Source organism: Odocoileus virginianus, chromosome 6 (genome assembly GCF_023699985.2).
Source record: "Odocoileus virginianus isolate 20LAN1187 ecotype Illinois chromosome 6, Ovbor_1.2, whole genome shotgun sequence".
In the NCBI taxonomy this organism is placed as follows: Eukaryota; Metazoa; Chordata; class Mammalia; order Artiodactyla; family Cervidae; genus Odocoileus; species Odocoileus virginianus.
Window position 1 is genome coordinate 14,656,884 of NC_069679.1, and position 24,990 is coordinate 14,681,873.

The window sequence follows — 24,990 nt, forward strand, 5'->3', positions numbered from 1 at the left end:
TAAGTGCAGAAGGTGGTTCAGGTTTTACCTTTTTTTTTTTTTAATTAAATAACTGCCCATACACTTTATGAAGTTCCATTCAATTGCAAAAGCCAATTTAAATCAAGGAAAATGTTACCAAAGTTACATAATTTCATTTGGGACTGTCAGCAGGTTAAAGTCTCAAGTCTTTAACACTCATTTTTAGTCAATAAAAAGTTCAAAAGTTCTCAAATCTTCATTTTTTCCTCTTGAACTTGCCCTTCTAAATGATCCTCAGACTGCAATTCCTAGTTTGCAAATAAAAGAATGCAATATGCATCATACTTCAAGAAAAGACAACGATGTCGAGCTAACAGGCTTCTGGATCTTCTCTCTGCTCCTCTCAACCTTCTTGATGATTTCTGCCACTATGCACACCGACGAGGTGAGACCCAGAAGAAACAGTAAGTCCAGTATACTTAGGCTCTCAGTCTGAAAAACTTTCTGAAGTGGAGGAAAGTAAATAACTAATAACTGTCCCATGATGGATCCAAGAACTGCATAGCAAAACATTTTATTACTTCAGAGTCCAATCTCAAACACAGATTCGGTCTGCGATCTGGAACTCAGTGCATTGAACATGTCAAAAAACACAAAGCACGTGAAAGTCATTGTTGTGTCCCAAGGTGTTATCACATTGTCTCGCAGCTCCCGCCAGAAGACAAACAAAGTCCCACAAACAATGATTATTGAGGAAACAAGTATTTTAAGTATCAGGTTTTTGGTCAAAATGCTGTCTTTCCAGTTGCGTGGAGGTTTACGAATGACATCTTTATCCACTGGTCCTACTCCAAGGCTCTGAGCTGGAGGTCCATCCATAATAATATTGATCCACAAAATCTGCATGGCATTGAGAGGATTGGGAAAGTTCATTAATGTAGCCAGTGAGATTAAAGTTAATGCTGCTATACTCATGCTCAGCTGGAATCTAACAAAATTTTTAATGTTATTATAAATCCCTTTACCCTCTTCAACTGCAGACATGATGGTTTGGAAATCATCATCCACCAGGATCATGTCAGCTGCCTCTTTGCAAACATCTGTGCCAGTCTGACCCATCGCAACTCCAATGTCTGCAGCCTTCAGAGCAACTGCATCATTTACTCCATCTCCTGTCATGGCCACAACCGACCCGTTCTTCTGCAGAGACTTGATAATTTTCATCTTATGCCTTGGGCTAGCTCTGTAAAACACTGCAACCTTTGGCACTATTTGTGAAAGTTGCTGGACATCCATTGCATCTATTTCTTCTCCTAAGACTGACTGGGAGGTTTTGGAATATAATCCCAGACGACGAGCGATGGCAACTGCAGTCTCCTGTGAGTCTCCAGTAATCATTTTTATTGACACTCCCGAGGCAATGAGTGTTGTAATAGCTTCTTTCACACCAGTTCTAGGAGGATCAATGATTCCCACAAGACCAAGGAACGTCAGTTGTCCCAATTCAGGACCAGAAGCCAAAGCAAGAACTCTGAGCCCTGCAGAGCCCATCTGGGCCTTCTCCTGCTGGTACAGATCTCTCTGATGCTGGGTGAGTGCCAAGGTCTGCCCTTTGCTGTGATACGTAGTACAATACTTAATCACCTGTTCATAAGCACCCTTCATATAACAAATCTCTGGTCTGTCCTGTTGTGTTCGGTGCACACACTTAACAGCCATCCACTTCGGCTCAGAGCTAAAAGGGTATTCGGCTTTTCTGATATAATCCTGTTGCAGTCCATCAAGACCCATCTTCATTGCAAGAGCAATTAAGGCTCCTTCCGTTGGTTTCCCCATTAGAGTGTTATTTCTAATTACAGCATCATTGCACACACAGCCAGCCTCAACAATTCTGCTAACAGATAGGTTATAGAATCCATGGACAACATCACCATCAACAATCACTTCCCCAAATGGATTGTAGCCAACTCCAGTAACCTCAGCACGCAGGCCATCGGAAGTAAACATGTGGGTAACAGTCATTTCATTCTTGGTCAGTGTTCCAGTCTTATCTGAACAAATCACATTACAGCAACCCAGAGTTTCAACAATAGGTAGTTTTTTCACAATCGCCCTCTTCTTCACCATTCTCATAACACCAAGGGCTAGAGTCACTGTGACCACAATGGGAAGACCTTCAGGAATTGCTGCTACAGCCAAACTTACACTAATAGTGAACATTTCCAGTATGTCTTTTCCTAGTAACCAGCCAACCAACATGATGATACCTATTATACCAAAGGAGTAAAAGGAAAGTTGTTTTCCTAAAAGGTCCATGCTCTTCTGCAGAGAGGTTTTTGGTGCTTCTTCTGCTTGCATCATTTTAAAAAACTTCTCCAAATTCAGAATTTTCTCCTGTTCCAGTGACAATACCCTTTGCTTTGCCACATCTGACCAGTGTTCCCACGAAGGCAATGTTACTCCTTGATGCAAGATCTCCATTAGTAGCAGCCGGCTGAGGAGCTGTCACCTTAGAACAAGGTGTTGTCTCTCCTGTCAAGCTGGACTCATCAACAGAAAGATCCACAGCCTCAAACAAGCGCAAGTCAGCAGGAACCCTGTCACCAACTGAAAGGCAAACTGTATCACCTGGAACTAAGTCTCGTGCAAGTGTATGCTCCAATTTTCCTTCACGCACACAATGGCATTCTGGTGGCATAAGTTTATTTAGTTCTTCAAGAGATTTTTCTGAACGATATTCCGGAACAAAGGCGACCGTAACAACGATAAGTATTGCCACAGTGATACTGACAGCATCATCAAACTGATGCATTAAAACACTGATGACTGCAGAAGCCAGAAGCAGCATAATAAGGGGATTTTTAAACTGAGAAATATACTTCTTCCACAGTGGCTCATCTTCACTGATATCAAACTCATTCCAGCCATGGAAGGCTCTCCTATGACTTACTTCACATTTGTTTAGACCATTCTGAAGATCAGCTTGGAGAATGCCTGCAACTTCACTGACTGGTAATTCACTTGCTTTTTTTTGATGTCAATACTGGAATCATTGTCTCATTTTCAGCATTAGAAATTTTTTGAAAACGTGCAACCTTCATCTTCCATCGAAACTGCACTTGGGTTGATGGCTACAAAGTCTTTAGTTTCAGCAGCGGCCACACTGGGAAGAAGGAGAGGAAGAGAACAAGAGAAGCCCCCGGAATCCCAGGCCATCACCCCCGCTCCCGGCCACGCGCCCGCGGCTGCGCCCACCACCCCTACCAGCAGCATCCGCAAGGTCGCAGAAGCGGCTTGCCAAGCGGCGGCGCTGTACGGGCGCCTCTCCCGGCGCCTCTCCCGACGTGAGGGCGGTTACCGGGACTGCGGGCGGGGCGGGAAGGGGAGCAAGTGAGGAGACCGGTCTCGAGCGGGCCCGGGCTCGATGCGGCCGTGCTGGCCTGCTCCCGCCTCCGCCTCCTGGGGTCCGCCCTGCCCGCCGCCCGCCGCCCCGGCGCGCCCCGCACCCGGGGTCCGCCCCGCACTCAGAGTTAGCAAATTTGAAGATAATTCAATTGAGATTATCCTGTCTGAGGAAGATAAATAAAAAGGAATGACAAATAATGAACAGAGCCTCGGAAAATTTGATGGAATACCATCAAGCATACCAGCACGTACAAAATGGGAGTCCCAGAAGGAAAACAGAGGACAAGGGGCAGAGAGAATTATCTGAAGATATAAGGGCTGACAACTTCCCAATTGATGAAAATATTAATCTATAAATCCAAGAAGCTCAACAAATCCCAAAGATGATAAATCAAAGAGATCCATACCTGGATGCATCATAAACTGCTGAAAGCTAAAGACAAAAAAAAAAAGAGAGGAACCTTGAAAGCAGCAAGAGAGAAGCCATTCATCACATGCAAGGGATTCTCAATAAAACTGGCACTGATTTCTCCTCAGAAACCATGGAGGCCAGAACATAGGAGGATAACATATTCAAAACGCTAAATGAAACAATGTCAACCAAAAGTTTTAAATCCAGCAAAACTATCTTTCAAAAATGAAGGAGAAATTAAGATACTCCTTGATAATGGATAAAACAACTAGACAAGATCAGCAGGAAAACAGAAGATTTAAACAACATTATAAGGACTTTCCTGGTGGTCCAGTGGTTAAAAATCTGCTCGCCAATGCAGGAGACACAAGTTTGATCCCTGGTCAGAGAACTAAGATCCCACATGCTGTGGGGCAGCTAAGCCTACGTGCTACAACTACAGAGCCTACACTCTGGAACCCAAGCCACAACCAGCGAGAAACCACAACGAAAGATCCTGCATGCCGCAACACAGCTAAGATCTGTTGCAGCCAAACAAATAAATATTTTTTTAAAACACATCAACACTACCTACAAACTAAATTAGCAGACATCTATAGAACACTCCACCCTACAACAGCAGAATATACATTCTTTTCAAGTGTGCCCGGAACATTCCCCAGGATAGACAATACTTTAGGCCATACATTTAAAAGGATCTAAATCATACAAAATATGTTGTCCAACAACAGTGAAATGAAATTAAAAAACAGGAGGAAATTTGGGAAATTAACAATTATATGGATAATCAACACTGCTAAATAACTAGTGGATCAAACAAAAAAAAATCACAGAAGTTAGAAAATACTTTGAGATGAATGAAAACAAAAACACAATCCTTGAAAGATGCAGTGAAAGCAGTGCTCAGAGTGAAACATAACTGTAAACATCTATATTAAAAAAGCAGATCTTAAGTCAATAATGAAACCTTCCACTTTAAGAAATAAGAAGAACCAAACCCAAAACCAGAAGGAAAGAAAAAGATTAGAGCAAAAATAAATGAAATAGAGAATAGGAAAATAATAGAGAAAAATCAAGAAAACAAAAAGTTGGTTCTTTGAAATGATCAACAAAATTCACTAATCCTGAGGGGGTAATGGGAGGGATAAATTAGGAGGCTGGGACTAACATATACATACTACTATGTATAGTTAGTTAGATTACCAACAAGGACCTACTGTATAGCACAGGGAACTATACTCATATTATACAATAACCTAAATGGAAAAGAATCTGAAATATATATACATATATTGCTGTGCTGTAAACCTGAAACTTATATGATATTATAAATCAACTATAGTTCAATAACAAATTTTTAAAACTTCCCTCTTAGAGTTGTTTAAAACACTTGACTAATCTTTAGCCAGGTTGTTCAAGAAAAAAAGAGAGCCTTAAATAACTAAAATCAGTAACATTACTACTAACTTGACAGAAATAAATTGGCTAAGACACCTACTCTTCAAAGGGATGAGTATGAAAGAATCAGAGGGAGACTATTTGGTGAATTTCAAAAATGGCTATTTCAGGAAGAGATTTGTGAATTTCAAAACTGCCTCTTGGGAAAGAAAGGGAAATCCTTTCTGATAAGTATTCTCTATGGACTGACTAATGTCTTAAAAAACAGTAGTAAGAATAATAGTTCGAAGGGGAAAGAGACAAGAAATTAAGTTGGAGTTTTGCAGAGTATTTCTTCTCTGCAATATTTTTATGTCTGAGCACATGGACCACAGCCTTGTCTAACTCAATGAAACTAGGCCATGCTATATGGGGCCACCCAAGATAGCTGGGTCATGGTGGAGAGGTCTGACAGAATGTGGTCCACTGGAGAAGAGAATGGCAAACCACTTCAGTATTCTTGCCTTAACCCCATGAGCAGTATGAAAAGGCAAAAAGATAGGACGCTGAAAGATAAATTCCCCAGGTCAGTAGGTGCTCAATATGCTACTGGAGATCAGTGGAGAAATAACTCCAGAAAGAATGAAGGGATGGAGCCAAAGCAAAAACAACACCTAGTTGTGGATGGGACTGATGACAGAAGCAAGGTTCGATGCTATAAAGAGCAATATTGCATAGGAACCTGGAATGTTAGGTCCATGAATCAAGGCAAATTGGAAGTGGTCAAACAGGAGATGGCAAGAGTGAACGGTGACATTCTAGGAATCAGCCAACTAAAATGGACTGGAATGGGTGAATTTAACTCAGATGACCATTATATCTACTACTGTGGGCAAGAATCCCTTAGAAGAAATGGAGTATCTCTCATAGTCAACAGAAGAGTCCAAAATGCACTACTTGGATGCAGTCTCCAAAATGACAGAATGATCTCTGTTCCTTTCCAAGGCAAACCATTCAATATCACAGTAATGCAAGTCTATGCCCCAACCAGTAACACTGAAGAAACTGAAGTTGATCGGTTCTATGAAGACTTACAAGACCTTTTATAACTAACACCCAAAAAAGATGACCTTTTCACTATAGGGGACTGGAATGCAAAAGTAGGAAGTCAAGAAACAACTGGAGTAACAGGCAAATTTGGCCTTGGAATACAGAATGAAGCAGGGAAAAGGCTAATAGAGTTCTGCCAAGAGAATGCACTGGTCATAGCAAACACCCTCTTCCAACAACACAAGAGAGGACTCTACACATGGACACCACCAGATGGCCAACACCGAAATCAGATTGATTATATTCTTTGCAGCCAAAGATGGAGAAGCTCTATACAGTCAGCAGAAACAAGACTGGGAGCTGACTGTAGCTCAGGTCATGAACTCCTTATTGCCAAATTCAGACTTACATTGAAAAAAGTGGGGAAAACCACTAGACCATTCAGGTATGACCTCAATCAAATCCCTTATGATTATACAGTGGAAGTAAGAAATAGATTTAAGGGACTAGATCTGATAGAGTGCCTGATGCACTATGGACAGAGGTTCGTGACATTGTACAGGAGACAGGGATCAAGGCCATCCCCGTGGAAAAGAAATGCAAAAAAGCAAAATGGTTGTCTGAGGAGGGCTTACAAATAGCTGTGAAAAGAAGAGAAGCAAAAAGCAAAGGAGAAAAGGAAATATATTCCCATTTGAATGCGGAGTTCCAGAGAATAGCAAGGAGAGATAAGAAAGCCTTCCTCAGCGATCAGTGTAAAGAAATAGAGGAAAATAATAGAATGGGAAAGACTAGAGATCTCTTTAAGAAAATTAGAGATACCAAGGGAACATTTCATGCAAAGATGGGCTCGCTAAAGAACAGAAATGGTATGGACCTAACAGAAGCAGAAGATATTAAGAAGAGGTGGCAAGAATACACAGAAGAACTGTACAAAAAAGATCTTCACGAACCAGATAATCACGATGGTGTGATTACTCACCTAGAGCCAGACATCCTGGAATGTGAAGTCAAGTGGGCCTTAGAAAGCATCACTATGAACAAAGCTAGTGGAGGTGATGGAATTCCAGTTGAGCTATTTCAAATCCTGAAAGATGATGCTGTGAAAGTGCTGCACTCAGTATGTCAGCAAATTTGGAAAACTCAGCAGTGGCCACAGGAATGGAAAAGGTCAGTTTTCATTCCAATCCCAAAGAAAGGCAATGCCAAAGAATGCTCAAACTACCACACAATTGCACTCATCTCACAGAGTAGTAAAGTAATGCTCAAAATTCTCCAAGCCAGGCTTCAGTGATATGTGAACTGTGAACTTTCAGATGTTCAAGCTGGTTTTAGAAAAGGAAGAGGAACCAAAGATCAAATTGCTAACATCCTCTGGATCATCGAAAAAGCAAGAGAGTTCTAGAAAAATATCTATTTCTGCTTTATTGACTATGCCAAAGCCTTTGACTGTGTGGATCACAATAAACTGTGGAAAATTCTGAAAGAAATGGGAATACTAGACCACCTGACCTGCCTCTTGAGAAACCTGTATGCAGGTCAGGAAGCAACAGTTAGAACTGGACATGGAACAACACATAGGTTCCAAATAGGAAAAGGAGTACCATCAAGGCTGTATATTGTCATCCTGCTTATTTAACTTATATGCGGAGTACATCATGAGAAACGCTGGGCTGGAAGAAGCACAAGCTGGAGTCAAGATTGCCGGGAGAAATATCAATAACCTCAGATATGCAGATGACACCACCCTTATGGCAGAGAGTGAAGAACTAAAGAGCCTCTTGATGAAAGCAAAAGAGGAGAGTGGAAAAGTTGGCTTAAAGTTCAACATTCAGAAAATTAAGATCATGGTATCCGGTCCCGTCACTTCATGGCAAATAGATGGGGAAACAGTGGAAACATTGACTATCTTTATTTTTTTGGCTCCAAAATCACTGCAGGTGGTGATTGCAGCCATGAAATTAAAAGACACTTACTCCTTGGAAGAAAAATTATGACCAACCTATGACCAACCTAGACAGCATTTTAAAAAGCAGAGACATAGTCTAGTCAAGGCTATGGTTTTCCCAATGGTCATGTATGGATGTGAGAGTTGGACTATAAAGCTGAGCGCCGAAGAATTGATGCGTTTGAACTGTGGTGTTAGAGAAGACTCTTGAGAGTCCCCTGGACTGCAAGGAGATCCAACCAGTCCATCGTAACGGAGATCAGTCCTGGGTGTTCATTGGAAGGACTGATATTGAAGTTGAAACTCCAATACTTTGGCCACCTGATGTTAAGAGCTGATTCATTTGAAAAGACCCTGATGCTGGGAAAGATTGAGGGCAAGAGGAGAAGGAGACAACAGAGGATGATATGATTGGATGACATCACCGACTCAATGGACATAAGTTTGGGTAAACTCCGGGAGTTGGTGATGGATAGGGAGGCCTGGCGTGCTGCAGTTCATGGGGTCGCAAAAAGTCGGACATGACTTAGCAACTCAACTGAACTGAACTGAAGAAGCCAGGTACTCTTCAGGCTAACATAAATTGACAACCAGTTAATCTTCTTTTAGATCTAACTTCTACTGCCATCTTGTGGCAATTAAAAAAAACCCAATTACTCAATTACTTAAGTCAATTACTCAAAAGTTCTATCTCCTGACCAGAAAAATTAAAGACTTCCTATTACTCAAGTTTCAATTTTCTCCTTATCAGTTTAAGAACAGAAATATTATTCAAAAGTAGTGTCTGGATACTTGGGATCACTGTTTAGAGAAAAAGGAAGTAAAATGGCATTATATTATGCACAGAAAACCCGAAATCTGTTAGTACTTTTACAGAATATGTTGGTTTCTGAAAACCTTTTTCTCCCCCTTACCAGTAAAAGAATCCCTGGGAGTGCTCCTTCCCTGAAGACCTCTGGCTCCCTGAGGGACAAATAACATTAGTAAATATATCCTGATTCTTTGGCTTCCATATTTCATGATATGTATACATTGAAGAATATGTTGTTCTCCCAGAGTGGGTACACAAGTCCAAGAAAGACCCACATTTTATTTTATTTAATTACTTTTTTTAAGACCCACATTTTAATCCTTCCAAAATTAACATCATGGACACGGTTAATGTGGTCCACTATTTTCACGTCTATTCATTCCAAGCTATGAATTAGGTCCGCTTCTAATATCAGGTCTGCATTGCCAAAAGAGAGACAATTCATGCTAAAACCAATAAAAGTTTAATATTCTTTCTTTAATCTTGGCTTTCATTTAGCATTAGAAATCTCAGTCTGGAAAGACAATGTAAACATTACTTACTTGTCCCAAGTTACTAAAGCCAGCCATTCTATAAGGGGTAGACTCCACTGAGGAGGACCGACTGTATGAAGTGAAACAAAAACGAAAAGCAAACAAACCTGGTATTAAACTTTTATAGACGTAAAGTCTCCTCAGTCCCTATCTCAGCCACATCTAGGCATTTCATCTTCCATCTTCTGCCAACAGTTTTAATGCTTCTGTGTAGCTTTCTACTCACCTGACCACTTGGCCACTATGCTGAGAAATGGGTCTTGGAGTAACTAAAAGGGAATAAAACGGAGGATGAAAAGTTGCCATCAATGATGTGCCCTGTTTTGCCTGGCCTGTCTATTGCAAGTTGGTATCTGTGAGTTTGGCCTTTCCATATCATACATAAGAATAGGAAAAATCACATTATGCTTTCTGAGAGGAAATCATCTTCCTTATGGTTTATAGTTTATGAAAAAGGATATTTATTTATCTCACATTTATATTTGGGCAAAACATGGTCTCTACCTGACTGAGATGGAGAAGTGATGCCCACTGGCCGAGGTGTGTTTAACCTGCAAGGAAGGAAAAAACAAAAGCAGTTCTAATCTCTGTAAGCAGAACTTGGTGCCACCCCTAGAGGATCAATCACACCATTATTTATAAAAATAATAGCTTCCTCTCTGAGCATAGTGGAAGCAAGGTTTCCATATGGGTCTCCTTGGCTCTCCAATTCCCTAAGTGAAATCTTCTCCACTTCTCTATTTATCGCCAGTAATAGAAATTCTGAAGTCCTTTCATCCTTCCCTTAGTGCCTCACCAGGTATTCTTAACTTTACGTATATCTATCCACCCATTTACACATCCACCATTCCCTCACTCCCTCCATCCCCTCCTCCATCTATCCAGAAGCATTTATTTAGTGCTCATGTATCTTAGATCCTGAGGTTACAAAGATAACTAGAATGTGGTTTCCATTTTTGAGAGGCTTAGTGGGAGAGACAATAAAAAAGCAACGTTCAATGTTATAATGGCTGTATTCGAAGTATGGAGTATGCTAGAACATTAGACTTTAGCTTCTGCGAGTCAACGGCCATGTTTTTTTAATCCATCAGTACAGAGCTGATATTAAAAATATTTAATGATTGGTAGGGTACAGACATTTATAATTAGAAGCATTGGTGATGTACACCCAGCACCTAACACAGTACATCACAAACAATAGGCAATTAATGAGTATTTATTGAATAAGTGAATAACAGAACATCTAACTCTGCCTAATAGTCTCGACAGAGGAAATGACACTTGAGTTGAATTTTGAAGGATGAGTAGAATTTCATAAGATGACAGTCAGGGGTGAGCACTGCATTCAAAATTTTACATCAGCGCTTTTCAGTGAGTTAACTCTTTCATGGAGAAGTGAAAGATAAATTCATAAACCATTTCCTCCACCTCAGAGCCCACATAAGAGTTAGAGCCAAGTGTCAAGAAAAGATAGATATTTTCAAAGAGGGAAGCTATGGTGCCTAATAAAACTGACCTGCTTCCTTGGTACCAACTTGGAGATTCCTGTAAGTGAAAAAAATGGGGGTGAAGGAAGCTATAGCTCAAGAGTCCCCATCAATGGATCTTACTTTTCAGATAACTAAGCTGCAATGTCTTCTAGTTGTGGTTACTAATATTTCCAATAGAAGAAAACAGCTGCAGTGTTTCCTTAGAAAATGATTAGCTTTGGGGGAAGAAAATTTTAGTTTCTCTTCACAAAAACACATTGGGAATCCTGAAAACTGATATACATGGGGAAATATATAGAATCTATGGAGAGAGAAAGGAAAATATAAGAGTAAGATAAAAAGGAACGTTACATAAACACAAAGAACAATCTTGGGAAGACAGAAATGTCTAGGAAATAGAGTTTGATGGAGAAGGGTCCTGAGGTGCCTTGGGATTCTTGAAGAGAAATTTTAAGTTACAACAGATAACTCTTCTGTAAGAGAGCTTCCCCATGTGCCATGTTATGATTCATTGATGTTCGAGAATGGGTTACCATTGTGCTAAATTTTGTCCTCTCATCCCTTCAAGGTCTTCTGTGGCCTTGTCCATTTACTACAGTATGTTTATTTTACAAACATTATTAATTATTACCTGCCATGTAAAACTATTCTATTCAGTCAGCTAGACAGATGGGCAAAGTAGAAGAGAAAATAATAGTATGGAAAATCTATTTTATTCACCTTCACGATGGCTAGAAATTTCTTCAGTTCTCCATTCTCTTTCCTTAAGACTGACAGCTCTCTAGGCAAAAGATGGAAACAGTGAGCTCCAGCAGGTCAGTGGGATAAAAAAAATTCCTGGTTTTTATTATTATCAAATCTAATTAATGCTTCCAGAGAGACGTTTGCCACTATACAAGATAATTCTGACAGAGACCTAGTGATTCAGGTCAGCAATGGCAGGGTTTTGGTGGTGAGAAGAACCAGGTGGAGAAAATAAGCATCAGTTGGTATGGTTTCAGAGGCTTTTACACAGAATTGCATCTCTTCTTCATATGCACCCCTGGCCTGAAGATGTCTGAACATTTCCATCAGGGATTCCATCTTTTAGCTTAACACTTCCAAAACACATCCTCCTACAGGTAACATTTTAAATGCTATCCCCATCATTATTACTGTGAAAAAGCCACGTCTGATTTCTCTGAAAAAGCAGTTTTTGACCGATGGAAGTAAAAGAGGAAAGCTGTAAAGTACAGAGGGAAGAAAGGGAAAAAGAAAATGGAGACTGAGGGAACAAAATTCTGTACTGAACTTACCCAAAACAAACATAAACACACATGAAGCAATGTTCAGGCTTTGGAACCATAAGGATATAAAGGCTCTAGCTTCTCTGGAAAGGGCTCTTGGGTGATCTGATTTGTCACTTACTTGTCCTGGTTGGTCAGCGTTTCCTGTGACTCCTGCATGGCTGCTTCTAACTTTGTAATTCTATGCTTATAAAAGGCGATGAGGAGATCTGTTTGTTTCTTCTGGAAACTCCACACCTACTAGGGAAAAACAGGCCTTTGACATACAACCCCATAACTCCTTTCCCCTTCCTTCCAGCAACAAACAGAAATTTTTTAATTCATACTCTATTACTGATTGTTTTCTTCTGGAGCATCTGACCTAATTCACGATTCCCCAAAATTAGGGAAAGCCAAAGCTTTACATCTCCAGAATAACACCTTCCTAATATCTTAATGAGAATACTGACACAGATAAGCCCTTTTAAAATATAACCATTCATCATGAGCAAGAGTGACAACCAACAAAAACAAAAAAAGTTTCCAAGTTTAGAATTGGTTTAGAATTGGTTCTGACCTTACTTGTTTACAATTAGTTTGGACTCGGCTTCCACATTCCTAGATACTGCAGAGCACTGGTAACCAATTTACTTTCCCTAAGATACACAAAGATACTTCCAGGCTGTTTATACTGCTACAGTTAAGGGCAAAGAGACACACACGGAGATGACTTTTCCTGAATATTATTTCTGGGCATGGGCAAATAATTTTATCTTTTGCTTTAATTTACCATTTGATGTACTGATGTGCCCATCATGGGATTACTGAATCAGATCAAAAGTTAATATTTAGAAAGCGTTTTAGCTTTGTCAGGCTGTACTTTTGAATACACAGCAGTATTTATGTCTCATCTGTTTCCTACCTATTCAAGCCATAAACCCTTTGTCTGAGGTCCTTCCTAGTTCTGGTAGTTTTGCCATAAACTTCATTCTCGTCTAATTTGCAAGTGGCTTTTGCCACCTTACTGAAGAATTCTACTTCCGAATCTATACTATCTCCAGACTCTTAATTTTCTACTCAAAAACAAACTAAACTAATTCTATACAGATAAGAACTCACTGTAGTCTATTTTTTAAATTGTTCTTATTTCCAATAAAAGTAAAAACATATTCATTTTAGAAAATTTGAACAATGCAGAAGCAGAAAAAAAGGCACTCACTCCTGAGAGTTATCTAAAATGGCAACGGATTAGGGAGAAATAGATATTACAGGTAGATATAATATATAGCCAAAAGCCAGTACCACAAACATCCTAACCTACTCTTGGGATCAGTTTGTGATAAAATTGTTAGTATCAGGCTTGGGCCAAGAAAGCCCAAATCTTTCCCTAGCCGGGTTACTCCTCCCCTAGTCCTGTGTGCAGGGGGAACAGACCCTCCCCTACTGTGGAATTCCAGGGAACAAGACTAGACTATTGGGGGAACCTTTTGCCTAGGGCTAAGTAGGCCTGCTTCACCTATTTTACCCCAAAAAACTAACACCCAAACCTCAGATCTGACCATTCCAAGAGGAAGAAAGATCAATTGGTAAACAACCATCAGCAAAAAAGAAGAATCAGAGGAGAAAATCAAGGGATTTCTCCCAAAGCTAGAGTACAAATGTTTGATCTATTTCAAATACACCTACTAAAGGAGATTCTAAACTCAGTAATGAATCTCAGTATTTTACAAATCTCAAATGTGAGCAAATTCATTATTCTGTCTCATTCAAATCCTTCAGCCTCATAAAAAGGTTATAGCTTCTTTAGGACAAGTTTTGCCTACTTGTTTTTAGTTGGGATTATTTTTTTCATATAATAACAGAGCAGATAGTAACAAAAGTAGTCCTGCTGATAACACTAAACATTGTATAATGCCAAGTGTTAAATATTGTTTATTTCATTGTAACAATGCATGGAACTACCTACTTTAATACTCAGACTCCTTTCCTGTATCTTCATATTAGGACCAGGTAAAGGCATCATGGTCTTCATGCTTTGGATTCCCACTGCTTTTAGAATTGATAACATGGGACATAATTTTTATTTTGTTTACTGTAGAATATTTTTAAAATTTCAGTTATGAATTAGATTCAGTTAATGCCAAGAGGCTGGAAAAAGTAAGGAAGAAACCACTGAAAGATATTGAGAAAGTCACCATACAGAAGTAAAGGGGAGTTCAGTGGTTTCTTAAGACATATGATACAATGTGGGTGTGCATATTATTGCCTTAATTGAAAAGGGGGTTTTTGTCTCATAAAATATATTTTGGCAATGAATATTAGCGTGACCAGCTTTGTGTGTGTGTGTGTGCTAAAGAATGGCTTTCCTAATTTTTACTTTTAAATGTCATTTAAAAAAAAAAAGTCATTTTTTTAGTTGCAGATTTATACTCCCATGCAATTTTAATGCTTTGAATATTATAGAAGAGCTGCTAAGTTTAAAAAATTTACTTTAAAAGCATTGGTAGGGACTTCCCTGCTAGTCCAGTGGCTAAGGGGCCCAATGCAAGGGGCCCAGGTCCAATCCCCGGTGAGGGAACTACATTTCACATGCCACAACTAATAGTTTGCATGCCATAACGAAGATCAAAGATCCAAAGAGCCACAACTAAGACTGGGCACAGCCAAATAAATACATTTAGCTCAGCTGGTAAAGAATCCACCTGCAATGTGGGAGACACCGGTTCAATTCCTGGGTCGGGAAGATCCACTGGAGAAGGGATAGGCTACCTACTCCAGTATTCTTGGGCTTTTCTGGTGACTCAGCTGATAAAGAATCTGCCTGCAATGCAGGAGACCCGGGTTCGAACCCTGGGTTGGGAAGGTCCCCTAGAGAAGGGAGTGGCTACCCACTCCAGTATTCTGGCAAGGAGAATTTCATGGACTGTGTTGTCCATGGGGTTGCAAAGAATCAAACACCACTGAGTGACTTTCACTTTCATATTAAAAAAAATTGGTAAATTCACTATCTCTCCTAAGTACTCAAAATTTATTAGTTTCCCATATCTATCTTTAGTGAAACTGACTCCCTTGTTACTTAATATCTACAGGTCTTAGCTGTTGGGTTTTTTTTTTTTTTTGCAATGCCATGTGGCATGTTAGACCTTAGTTCCCCCTGCAGTATAAGCTCAGAATCTTAATCAACAGACCACCAGGGAATTCCCATAATTTTGAATTATATCTCTAGGTAATCATATAGTTGAGAAATGTAAATTTCTCCTAAGTATTCAGCTAAAATAAATGAGAAGAAAAGACAGAATTAAAATATCAGCATCTTGCAACTCAGTGAACTAATGGATCAATGTAAAGTTCATCAATTTCTACCATCACACAAAATGAAAGACAGAAAATCATTACATACCTCTTGGTAGAACACAGCACTGCTGTAAGTAGTCTTGTCTCATCCCCTCCCCTCAATTTAAATGATTCTGATTAAGCCTAAATAACTATTAACTTAGAGAAAATATAGAGCACAGACAAGCATACTAAATGACTCCAGGCAGATACAATGCGGAAAATCCATGCTGTGAACAGCCTTACAGCACAAAAGACCATTTTCTTCAACAATAGTAAAAAAGAAAAGAGAGGAAACTTACAGTTTAAAATAACCTTAAGAGACAAAATAGCCAACTCAGCTATATAGATTTTATTGAAACCAATTAAAAGTTTTAAAATAATTATGAAACACTGAGGAAACTGAATATTAACTGATTAATGGATAATATTAGGGAATTACTTTATCATGACATGGTTATATTTAAGAAAGGAGTACCTATCTTTTAGAGACAGACTCTGAAATATTTACAAATTGAAATGATATGATATCTGATTTTGGCTTCAAAATAATCTAGATGAGGTGGCAGGAGATGGGGTGGTCCAGAAAAAGGAAGATTGGCCAAGAGCTAAGAATTGATGAAGCAGGGTGATGGATACAAGGAATAGGAAATACTAAGAGGGATTGTATGAACTCTTGTACTTTTGTAGCTCCTCACTATATTGTACAAGAGACATTCAGAAGTATGAATCAATAACTAAAACAAAAGGTGATATGAAAAACAGAAGAAGTATATATAAAGTATAGAAATGATAATTAACAGGTGACTTTAGTGTGGAAGTCAAGCATTCCAGGCACAGAGATACAAAACTGTTATTCACTACATGGTGTATAAAAGAACTGCAAAGAACTAAACCTACCCTATAGGTTAGGTAATAAATAACCTACATAAGAACTTATGTGGTACATAAAATGTGAGGTGGTAGCTGTAGATGACATTGGAGAGAGAAGATCTGGAGGAACCAGATCTTAAGGGAACTAGGTGTCACTCTGAAGAGTCAGAAACAGGTGATAAGAAACCATCAAAGGGTTTTGAAAAGGCAGTTACATGTTCAGATTTGTAATTCCAAGAGTAATTATGATGCTCAAAGTGATTTGTGCAAAAAAAAATTTTCTTCTAAATGCTTCCTTATCAAAAGCAGGGGACTTCCCTGGTGGGCAAGTGATTAAGACTTCATGCTTCCACTTCAAGGGGCATGAGTTCCATCCCTGGTTGATGGAACTATGATTCTACATGCTGTGCAGCGAGGTCAGAAAGTTAAGTTTTGGGTTGAACAGTTTGTAATCAAAGCGATATTATCTCTTACATTGGGGCCTGAGTTCCTCAACCTGCTCAGTAGTGACAAAGAACTCAACTATACTGTTTCAGAAGTCTTATATAGTGACAGATAAACTTTCTTTTCAGGTAAAATAATCTTCAATTAAACAAAACTTTTCTTCAAAGGCATCACTGATTATCTCAGTTGTTCAATGTTGAAATTCAAGTGAGGGATGGAAAACTGGTCTGGTCTACTGATGAGATCGGATCTTGATTTTATTCAAATGACTTGTATGGTAGTTATCTATGTACGTTAGGAAAACATATGACTTCAAAGTCAGGCAACTATCGATCAGATCTTTTTTGTATATAGTTCCTCTGTGTACTGTTGCCACCTAACATCTGTTTCTGTTAGGTTCATACCATTTCTGTCCTTTATTGTGCCCATCTTTGCATGAAATCTTCCCTTGGTATCTCTAGTTTTCTTGAAGAGATCTCTAATCTTTCCCATTCTATTGTTTTTCTCTACTTCTTTGCATTGATCACTGAGGAAGGCTTTCTTATCTCTCCTTGCTATTCTTTGGAACTCTGCATTCAAATGGTTATATCTTTCCTTTTCTCCTTTGCCTTTTGCTAGAATATGGTCCTGCCCATTAGTTTACAGACTGCCTATGGCTGCTTCTATGCTGTAACAGTAGAGTTGAGTAGCTGCAACAGAGACTGCATGGCCTGCAAAGCCTATTTACTGATCTTTCAAGAAATATTTGTCTATCCCAACACTAAACTAATAAAAGTCTTTTTCTGTATTTTCATTTATGCCTTTTGCTCTGAATTGGTCTTTCTTTGTGAATTTACATTTTTCCCTCTTCTTCTCTCAATATCTTCTATTTCCTATTTTACTGATATCCCATCTTGTCTGTTCTTCCTATTTGAATTTACTTAATGAACATTTATTTTATTTCTTTTTTTAAAAATAATTTTTATTTATTTTTTACTGTGCTGGGTCTTCCTTGCTGCACGGGCTTTTCTCTAGTTGCAGCCAGTGGTGGCTACTCTGTAGTTGCCAAGAGCAGGCTTCAGTAGTTGCGGCTCAGTAGTGGTGGTTCCCAGGCTCTAGAGCAAAGGCTCAATGGTTGCGGCGCACAGGCTTAGTTGATCCTCGGCATGTGGGATCTTCCTGGACCAGGAATCGAATCTGAGTCTCCTTCATTGGCAGGCGGATTCTTTACCACTGAGCCACCAGGGAAGACCTATTTTATTTCTTAATTTTAAAGTGGAAAGGGCCCAACAAAATGGTAGAAAATGTTTGCAAATCATATACCTGATTTGTACCTAGGATATATACCTAGGTATATATACGGTCCGATATATATGGACTTGTACCTAGAATATATATAGAACACTTACAACTAATAATAAAAAGACAATCTAACTTTTTTAAAAATGGGTAAAGTATCCGAATAGACATTACTTTAAAGATGACAAACAAATAGCCAATAAGTACATGAGAAGATGCTCAATATCATTAATCATCAGAGAAATGCAAATCAAAACCACACCAAGATACAAGTTCATACCACTAGGATGATTATAATAAAAAAAAGACAGATAAAAACAAATTTTGATTAGAATATGGAGAAATCAAAATCCTTACACACTGCTGGTAAAAAGGTAAAATAGGCAAGCACTTGGGAGAACAGTCTGGCAGTTTCAAAAGTTAAACAGAGAACTACCATTTGGCCCAGTGATTTAATTCCTATGTATATATTCAAGAGATATGAATATATATGTCCACGCAAAATTTGTATGCACATGTTCATAATGGCATTATTCATAATAATCAAAAGGTGGAAACAACTTAAATGTCCCTAAACAGATGAATGAATACATGAAATGTATATCCATCTATATTATTACTTGGTCATGGAAAGGAATGAAATACTAATGAAGTTATAATATTTTTACATGGATGAACCTTGAACACATTACGCTATGGGGAAGCAGAGCAGAATTCAGACAATAACAAATATACTATAAAATACTAGAGATAAGATTTCCAATGAAAAAGCAGGATAAGTACACTTGGGGCTGCTATTTGAGATGAATCAGTAAAAGTCTGATTGAGGAAAGAAAATGTGAGCAAAAACAATCTAGACATTACTTGGATCAGTTATTCAACTTCACAGATTAGGAAAACACATTTTCAGACATTGCTGACTTTACCAAACTGGCACTTCACTAAAGTGATGATTAACTGACCCTTTCCATGTATTTTATCTTGATTACTTGACCATGTGTAATTGGTCCCATGATTAGGTAGGTTAGAATTCAGACTACATATAATTTCTCTACTGATCATTAACTAATCCTTGGTTTCATTATTAACCAAAGCTCTGCTCTTTCTCTTGTTCATGTGACCTTGTTTACATTTCTCCTTGAGTCTCAGCTGGATTTTATCTCCTCATAATGTTAAATAGTATCTCAAATATGATGGTTCACCCAAGCAGCTAAAAGCAGGATGCCATGAAAGCCCTCTTTTCCCTTCCTCCATCTTCAGAGTCAGGACTGACGACATCAAAGGGGAGACATCGAAGAAAAATGAAATCTACTCTCTTCAGTCAAACATGACAAAGGACCATCTTCATGTTTAATAAAAGAATAACTCTCAAAAAAAAAAAAACTCTCAAAATAATGAGAAGAATAGAGAAGAAAAATAGCGATAAAATCTCAAGAAACATACCCAGATAAGAATCCCATGAGGCTATGAAATGATCTTGGTGGAGAACTAAAGAGTGAAAGTGAAAAACCAAAATTTTTACAATTTGGGAACTCTCTCAAATCTGTCCTGTTTCCTCTTCACCTCCTTCCACAACTCAATTGCTCCTGACCGAGTGATATGCATGACAACATATCATGCATCAGGAAAAGAAAAATATCTTCTAAAGTTCAGACAACTAATTATAAATACCAAATGAAGAATTAAATATATAAGCATTACTAAGAAAGGTTATTGAAAAATAAGAATAGAGAACAAGAAATCCCTTCTTGAACTTAGGTCTATAAGCAAAACTTTGAAAGCCAGGTTGCTAAGTCCACTGCAGGGTCAGACCTATATATTCAAAGCAACTTTTAGAAGATTCACTAAATCTGCACAGAAGAATAATGAAGCTGCCTAGAAGCATCTTTATCCTCAAAAATGACTTAATAGAACTAGGAACTACAAGATTCAGCTACATAGTGGTTTTTACAGCCTATCACAGATTCTGGGTCAGTAAAAAGTTAATTGTTGAGATTTGTATTATCAGCGAGGAAAGCAAATAAGGCAGCCAATTTCTCCCCATTGTATATAAATGTACGAATGTAGTTTAAAGAGAACCTTTGGAAAAGAAATAAGATGTAATTATAACTTGCCTGGAAAATCAGACTGTCTTCACTGTTATTTCTCATACCTGAGAGATGTGACTAAAATACTGCAAAGCTGTCTCCACAGGGTTTCTGAAGTACATCTTCTCCTGAGGTTTCAGCTATGAAGAGAATAAGACACATCACAATGGAATGAAATAAAATACTGGCAAATACAGTTAAAGATGTACCACCCTTTCTAAAGCACCAGATAGAATTTTACTGTGCTAGGTAAGAGTGTGATCACTACTGAACCAGGAGATGTTAACTATATGTCTTAATCCTCCTTACCTCACGCTTCTGTGGCAGTAGCCACAAACCCACAAATTATTCTTCTATCTCTTGTTTTCCCCCTCAATTGTTATTTATGTTATTTTGTGTCTTTTGGGGGGCTGCATGGTGTGGCTCGTGTGATCTTAGTTTCCTGACCAAGGACTGAACCCAGGTCTGCAGTGAAAGAACTGAGTCCTAACCACTGAACCGACAGGGAATTCCCCCCAACTTTCAGTTCATAGTCACTGTATTCTTTGTATACTTCCTATACATCAGGAAACAGGATAAGATTGTTGACAGAGAAGGAAAAACTTACATTATCAGAAAGAGCCAGATACTTGCAGGCAGTTCCACAAACAGCACATTTTTCTAGGGGAGAAAGGGAAAAAATGTTTGGTTCTCATGGGCATGAAGTAAGATTTTCCCAAAGTATGTGGTAATAGTCAAGTTGGCTAGCTAATGAAAAGAGGTTCTTACTGAATTCAGAATGTCATTGTGCTAAAAAAGGACCTCAACTTGAGCACCATGCCAGAAATCAGCGTTTCCAAACATGTATGTTGATGAGAAGTAAGGCTTTCACTCTGTACCTCTACCCATTTCCTTTTTAATAAATTCCCAATTTTCTGCTACACATGAGGGACAGTTGCCTCCCAGCAGTCACTGAGGGGTGTACATTTACTAGAGTCTAGGAAGAGTACCAATGATCTCAACTTAAGTTATTATTTTTTTATTCCATCTCCCTGACAGTAGGCACACATTGGGTACCTGAAGAAATTCTCCAATTATTCCTGCCCTGTTCGCACTTTGCTACTATTCCTGGATATCGTTTTGAAGCTCTCCTACCCTCATTGTCTAATTAACTCAACATGAAAGATTTGAGAATTAAAATTCCTAATCTTCCTTTGAAGTTGAATTTTTAGTAGTGGTGCTGGTTATTGATTAAGATAAAGGCCATGTCAGGAGAAAACATCATATGACATGTGCTTCACTGAGACAAACTGCTCCAAAGTGAGCTGCTGTTAGCATAGTAATAGTTTTGTTATATTAGCAGAGAACTTAAAAGGGTCATGAGATTCACACCTCAAAAAAGCTTCTCCAGAGGTGAGCTAACCTGACTCTTTTTCCTTGGGGATAAAGTTTTCCCAGTCTTCCTCCTATACTATTGCCAGAACCAGCTAGCACATCCAAATCATTCTTCTATTTAAGACAAAGCCAAACAAAGAAACTTCCACAGCTCTCCATCACCTGCAGGATAAAGTTCAGGTTCTTTAGCCTGGTAGGTAGAGCCTTCCATCATCTGGCCACTGCCTACCTCTCTAGCCTCATCTCTCACATTTCTCATCTTATTCTTTTATGTTCTACCAATCCCAATCACGTGTACTTCCCTGTACTAAGTTTTATGATGCTATATTCCTTTATACATGATGTTCTTTTAAACTAGAATGATCTTCCCTGCCTAATTCACTTGGCAGACTCCAATTTATTACTCAAAACTTTATCAAAGTGGCACTTCTTACATGAAATTTTCCCTGATCAAAGCATCCTAAGTCCCTCTTCTGGACCTACATACCCAGAATACATACATACAGAAAATGTAAGTGTTTTAGCATTTAAAAAAAAAAGACATATCTTAAAGTCCCACTTCTAGGATTTAACAGTTGTAAGAACTTGGTCAAATCACCTCTTTGAATCAGCTCCCTACTTGTAAAGTGGGTCTACTAATAATTACCTCCTGGGGTTGTGGTAAGGATATATAAAATCAGAACATGTGAAAACCACAAAGGTATTACCCACCACTATCATCATAGTCAATATTTCTAAACAAATTAACTTGACAGACTATACTACTTTCTATTAGAAATGACTCTTGTTATCAACCACTTTCCCAATTTCTAGTCATCATTTTTATTTTTCTCTCTTTTCTCTAGTCAGTCTCATAATTTTGTGGCTTTCCCTGCTACAGGCTTCAGAACACTGACAAGCACCTTTTGACGTTCATATAATAGATATTCCATTTGCTAAATCATTCTTTGTTAATGGATTCCTCCAATTTTCATAATCAACAGTTTCCTATTATACTCACAGCACATTTGACCTCCTAAGTGATTTTTATTCCAAATTACACAGAGAAATGGCTAATCATTATTTCTAAGTTTAAAACATTTTTGCCTGAATCTGAAAACAGTTAAGTCACTCACCCTGAATCACACATTTTTTACAGAAAATATGGCCACAGTTGGTGACAAAGAAATGGGCCCCATCTTTTCGGAAACATCGGTTGCAGTGAAACCAATCCATTCTGCAGCAAACAGAGAGAACAATTCTGGGCATAACATAATTATATTTACTATAACATAATTATAGCTGTTCCAAAAATCTTCTTAACAATGTTTGCTTAGCTTCTGCTAATTTATTGGAATATGGGCATATTTTTGTGGAGTATTTCAATTGGTTGTAAGAAAAGTACATATATCTCTGAAGCGTAAAAAAGCAGATTGCAGAGTATGCAATGCCATTTTCTAAAAAGTATACATATTCAGAAAAGTAACAGGACAGTGATGATTTCTTTTTTGAATGGTGAGATTATGGATATTTGTGTGTATATGCTGTCTTTACACTGTTTTGTTTTCTAAGTTTTCTGTATTAATTCAGGTATTAATTTGTAATTAGAAAAAACAATCTTTAAAAAAAAGAACCATCTACATGTTTCCTAATAGTTTCCTGTGATACAGCAAGATGGAGCAAGGAGGAAGTAGTGGACAAAATATAGAAGATCACATATTAACCACTTGGGACACATTTTATCTAAGAGAAACATGGTTTTTGAATGATGTCTCAGCTTGTTTACATTTTCTTCTACTCCACAGAACCTTGGAATCATAGATCTGAAAGTGATCTTAAAAATCATTTAACGTTTTGTCCAATCCCATCCTTTTTTAAAAGATGTATTTGAAAAAATAAAAATAAAAGATGTATTTGATATTCACTGAACAGCAAGATTTGAAACAAAAAAACTGACATTAAAAATACAGAACTGATACATAGTGAGCTGTCATTAGTTCTTATATTTAATGAATTTATGTTTAATTTCATGAATATACTACAAGAATGAAATAGGTTTGATTTTAATTTAAAATTAAATTGGGGGGAAAATACAAAACAGAAGGTAAATTTTTTCCCCACTTAAGTTTTTTCTTTAAAAAAGTTTTAAAGTCGTTTATGGAGACATTTGCTCAAAGGGTATTGGCTAGTTGTCCCACACTTTAACATTTTTGTCACACAAGGGCAAGATTCAAGACAAAAACACTGAATAAATATTTCAATAGGGCTTCCCAGATGGCGCTACCGGTAAAGAACCCGACTGCCAATGCAGGATCTGTAAAGAGACACCGGTTCGATCCCTGGGTGGAGCAGATCCCCTGGAGGAGGGCACGACAAACCACTCCAGTATGCTTGCCTGGAGAATCCCTTGGACAGAGGAGCCTGGCAAACTACAGTCCATCGGGTCGCAAAGAGTCAGACACGACTGAAGCGACTGAGCATGCAAACATTTCAACGCAAAGACATTACACACAGGCACGAGCTTCATATTTCTATTTGTTGCTCACAGACACACTAACTTCTCCCAGAAGTGAGTCTAAAGAACTACTGGAAAGGTCCCAGTTATAATGCTCCCAGTTAGACGGAGCAAGAAGAATTTTAATCAAATGGGTTGACCAAATGAACTCTTTCTTTCAAAGAAGAGCCGTTAACAGGGTTTGTGAGGGTAAGACTCGCCCTATTTCTAAGAGCGATGGAGACTTGGCAAAGGCTCGAATTTACCAGAAGCTCTTCTTAAACTATATTCCCTACCTGTTTGACCGCAGTGATTCCGGAAGGCCTCGGGTCTCACCGAAATCAACCAGCTCTCAAGAAGAGCTGGAAATGGCGGGAAAAAATAGAGCGAGTCTGGCACCAGCGAGAGACAAGCAACTGGGCGTGTCCCGCGATGGTGTGTGAGGCGTGGGCGGGGCCCGGGAGTGGGCGGGGCCCGAGAGACGAAAGTGCCCTTTCTTAATATTTCGGGAAAATCTACCTGATTTAAAATTGGGAAAAGATAAGAAATATGATCGAATCCCATGCGTGCTACTGTGGAAACAAAAAGGTGAAAATAAACCTAATAATTAGACGGTAACACACTAGAAAAATGTGGTCACAAAGCTGATGAAAAGGTTAACGTAATTTTTTTTCTTCTCTGTTTTTCATTTGATTTTCAAGTAAAACAAAAAATATTTAAAAAAAAGAAAATAATAAATGCTTTTAAAGAACAGTGTAAGCCAGAAATAGAAAAGCTAAAAAGTGATTTGTTTAGAGTACTGTTGTATAATAAATGATAACTAACCAGTATCAAGGAAATTAAAAATTTTTTTTTCAGAAATAAAGCTGAAAGGAG

At 38.4% G+C, this 24,990-nt stretch overlaps 1 protein-coding gene and 1 pseudogene across 1 annotated transcript in view; both read right to left on the reverse strand.

The window, feature by feature from the left end:
• The window catches only part of RNF212B (ring finger protein 212B), a 29,115-nt gene extending 4,612 nt beyond the window's left edge, over positions 1 to 24,503 (reverse strand). The window contains exons 1-11 of the mRNA XM_020909861.2: positions 24,411 to 24,503; positions 22,757 to 22,857; positions 20,875 to 20,927; positions 20,333 to 20,407; positions 12,395 to 12,510; positions 11,708 to 11,768; positions 11,014 to 11,042; positions 10,002 to 10,048; positions 9,724 to 9,766; positions 9,507 to 9,567; positions 9,068 to 9,116 (exon numbers count right to left, since the gene is read on the reverse strand). Of these exons, the coding sequence (XP_020765520.2) occupies positions 9,068 to 9,116; positions 9,507 to 9,567; positions 9,724 to 9,766; positions 10,002 to 10,048; positions 11,014 to 11,042; positions 11,708 to 11,768; positions 12,395 to 12,510; positions 20,333 to 20,407; positions 20,875 to 20,927; positions 22,757 to 22,856 (634 nt within the window). The 5' untranslated portion in view covers position 22,857; positions 24,411 to 24,503. The remainder of the gene's footprint in view (positions 1 to 9,067; positions 9,117 to 9,506; positions 9,568 to 9,723; positions 9,767 to 10,001; positions 10,049 to 11,013; positions 11,043 to 11,707; positions 11,769 to 12,394; positions 12,511 to 20,332; positions 20,408 to 20,874; positions 20,928 to 22,756; positions 22,858 to 24,410) is intronic.
• LOC110147975 (calcium-transporting ATPase type 2C member 1 pseudogene) lies at positions 23 to 3,173 on the reverse strand (annotated as a pseudogene).
• Positions 24,504 to 24,990: the final 487 nt, after the last annotated feature.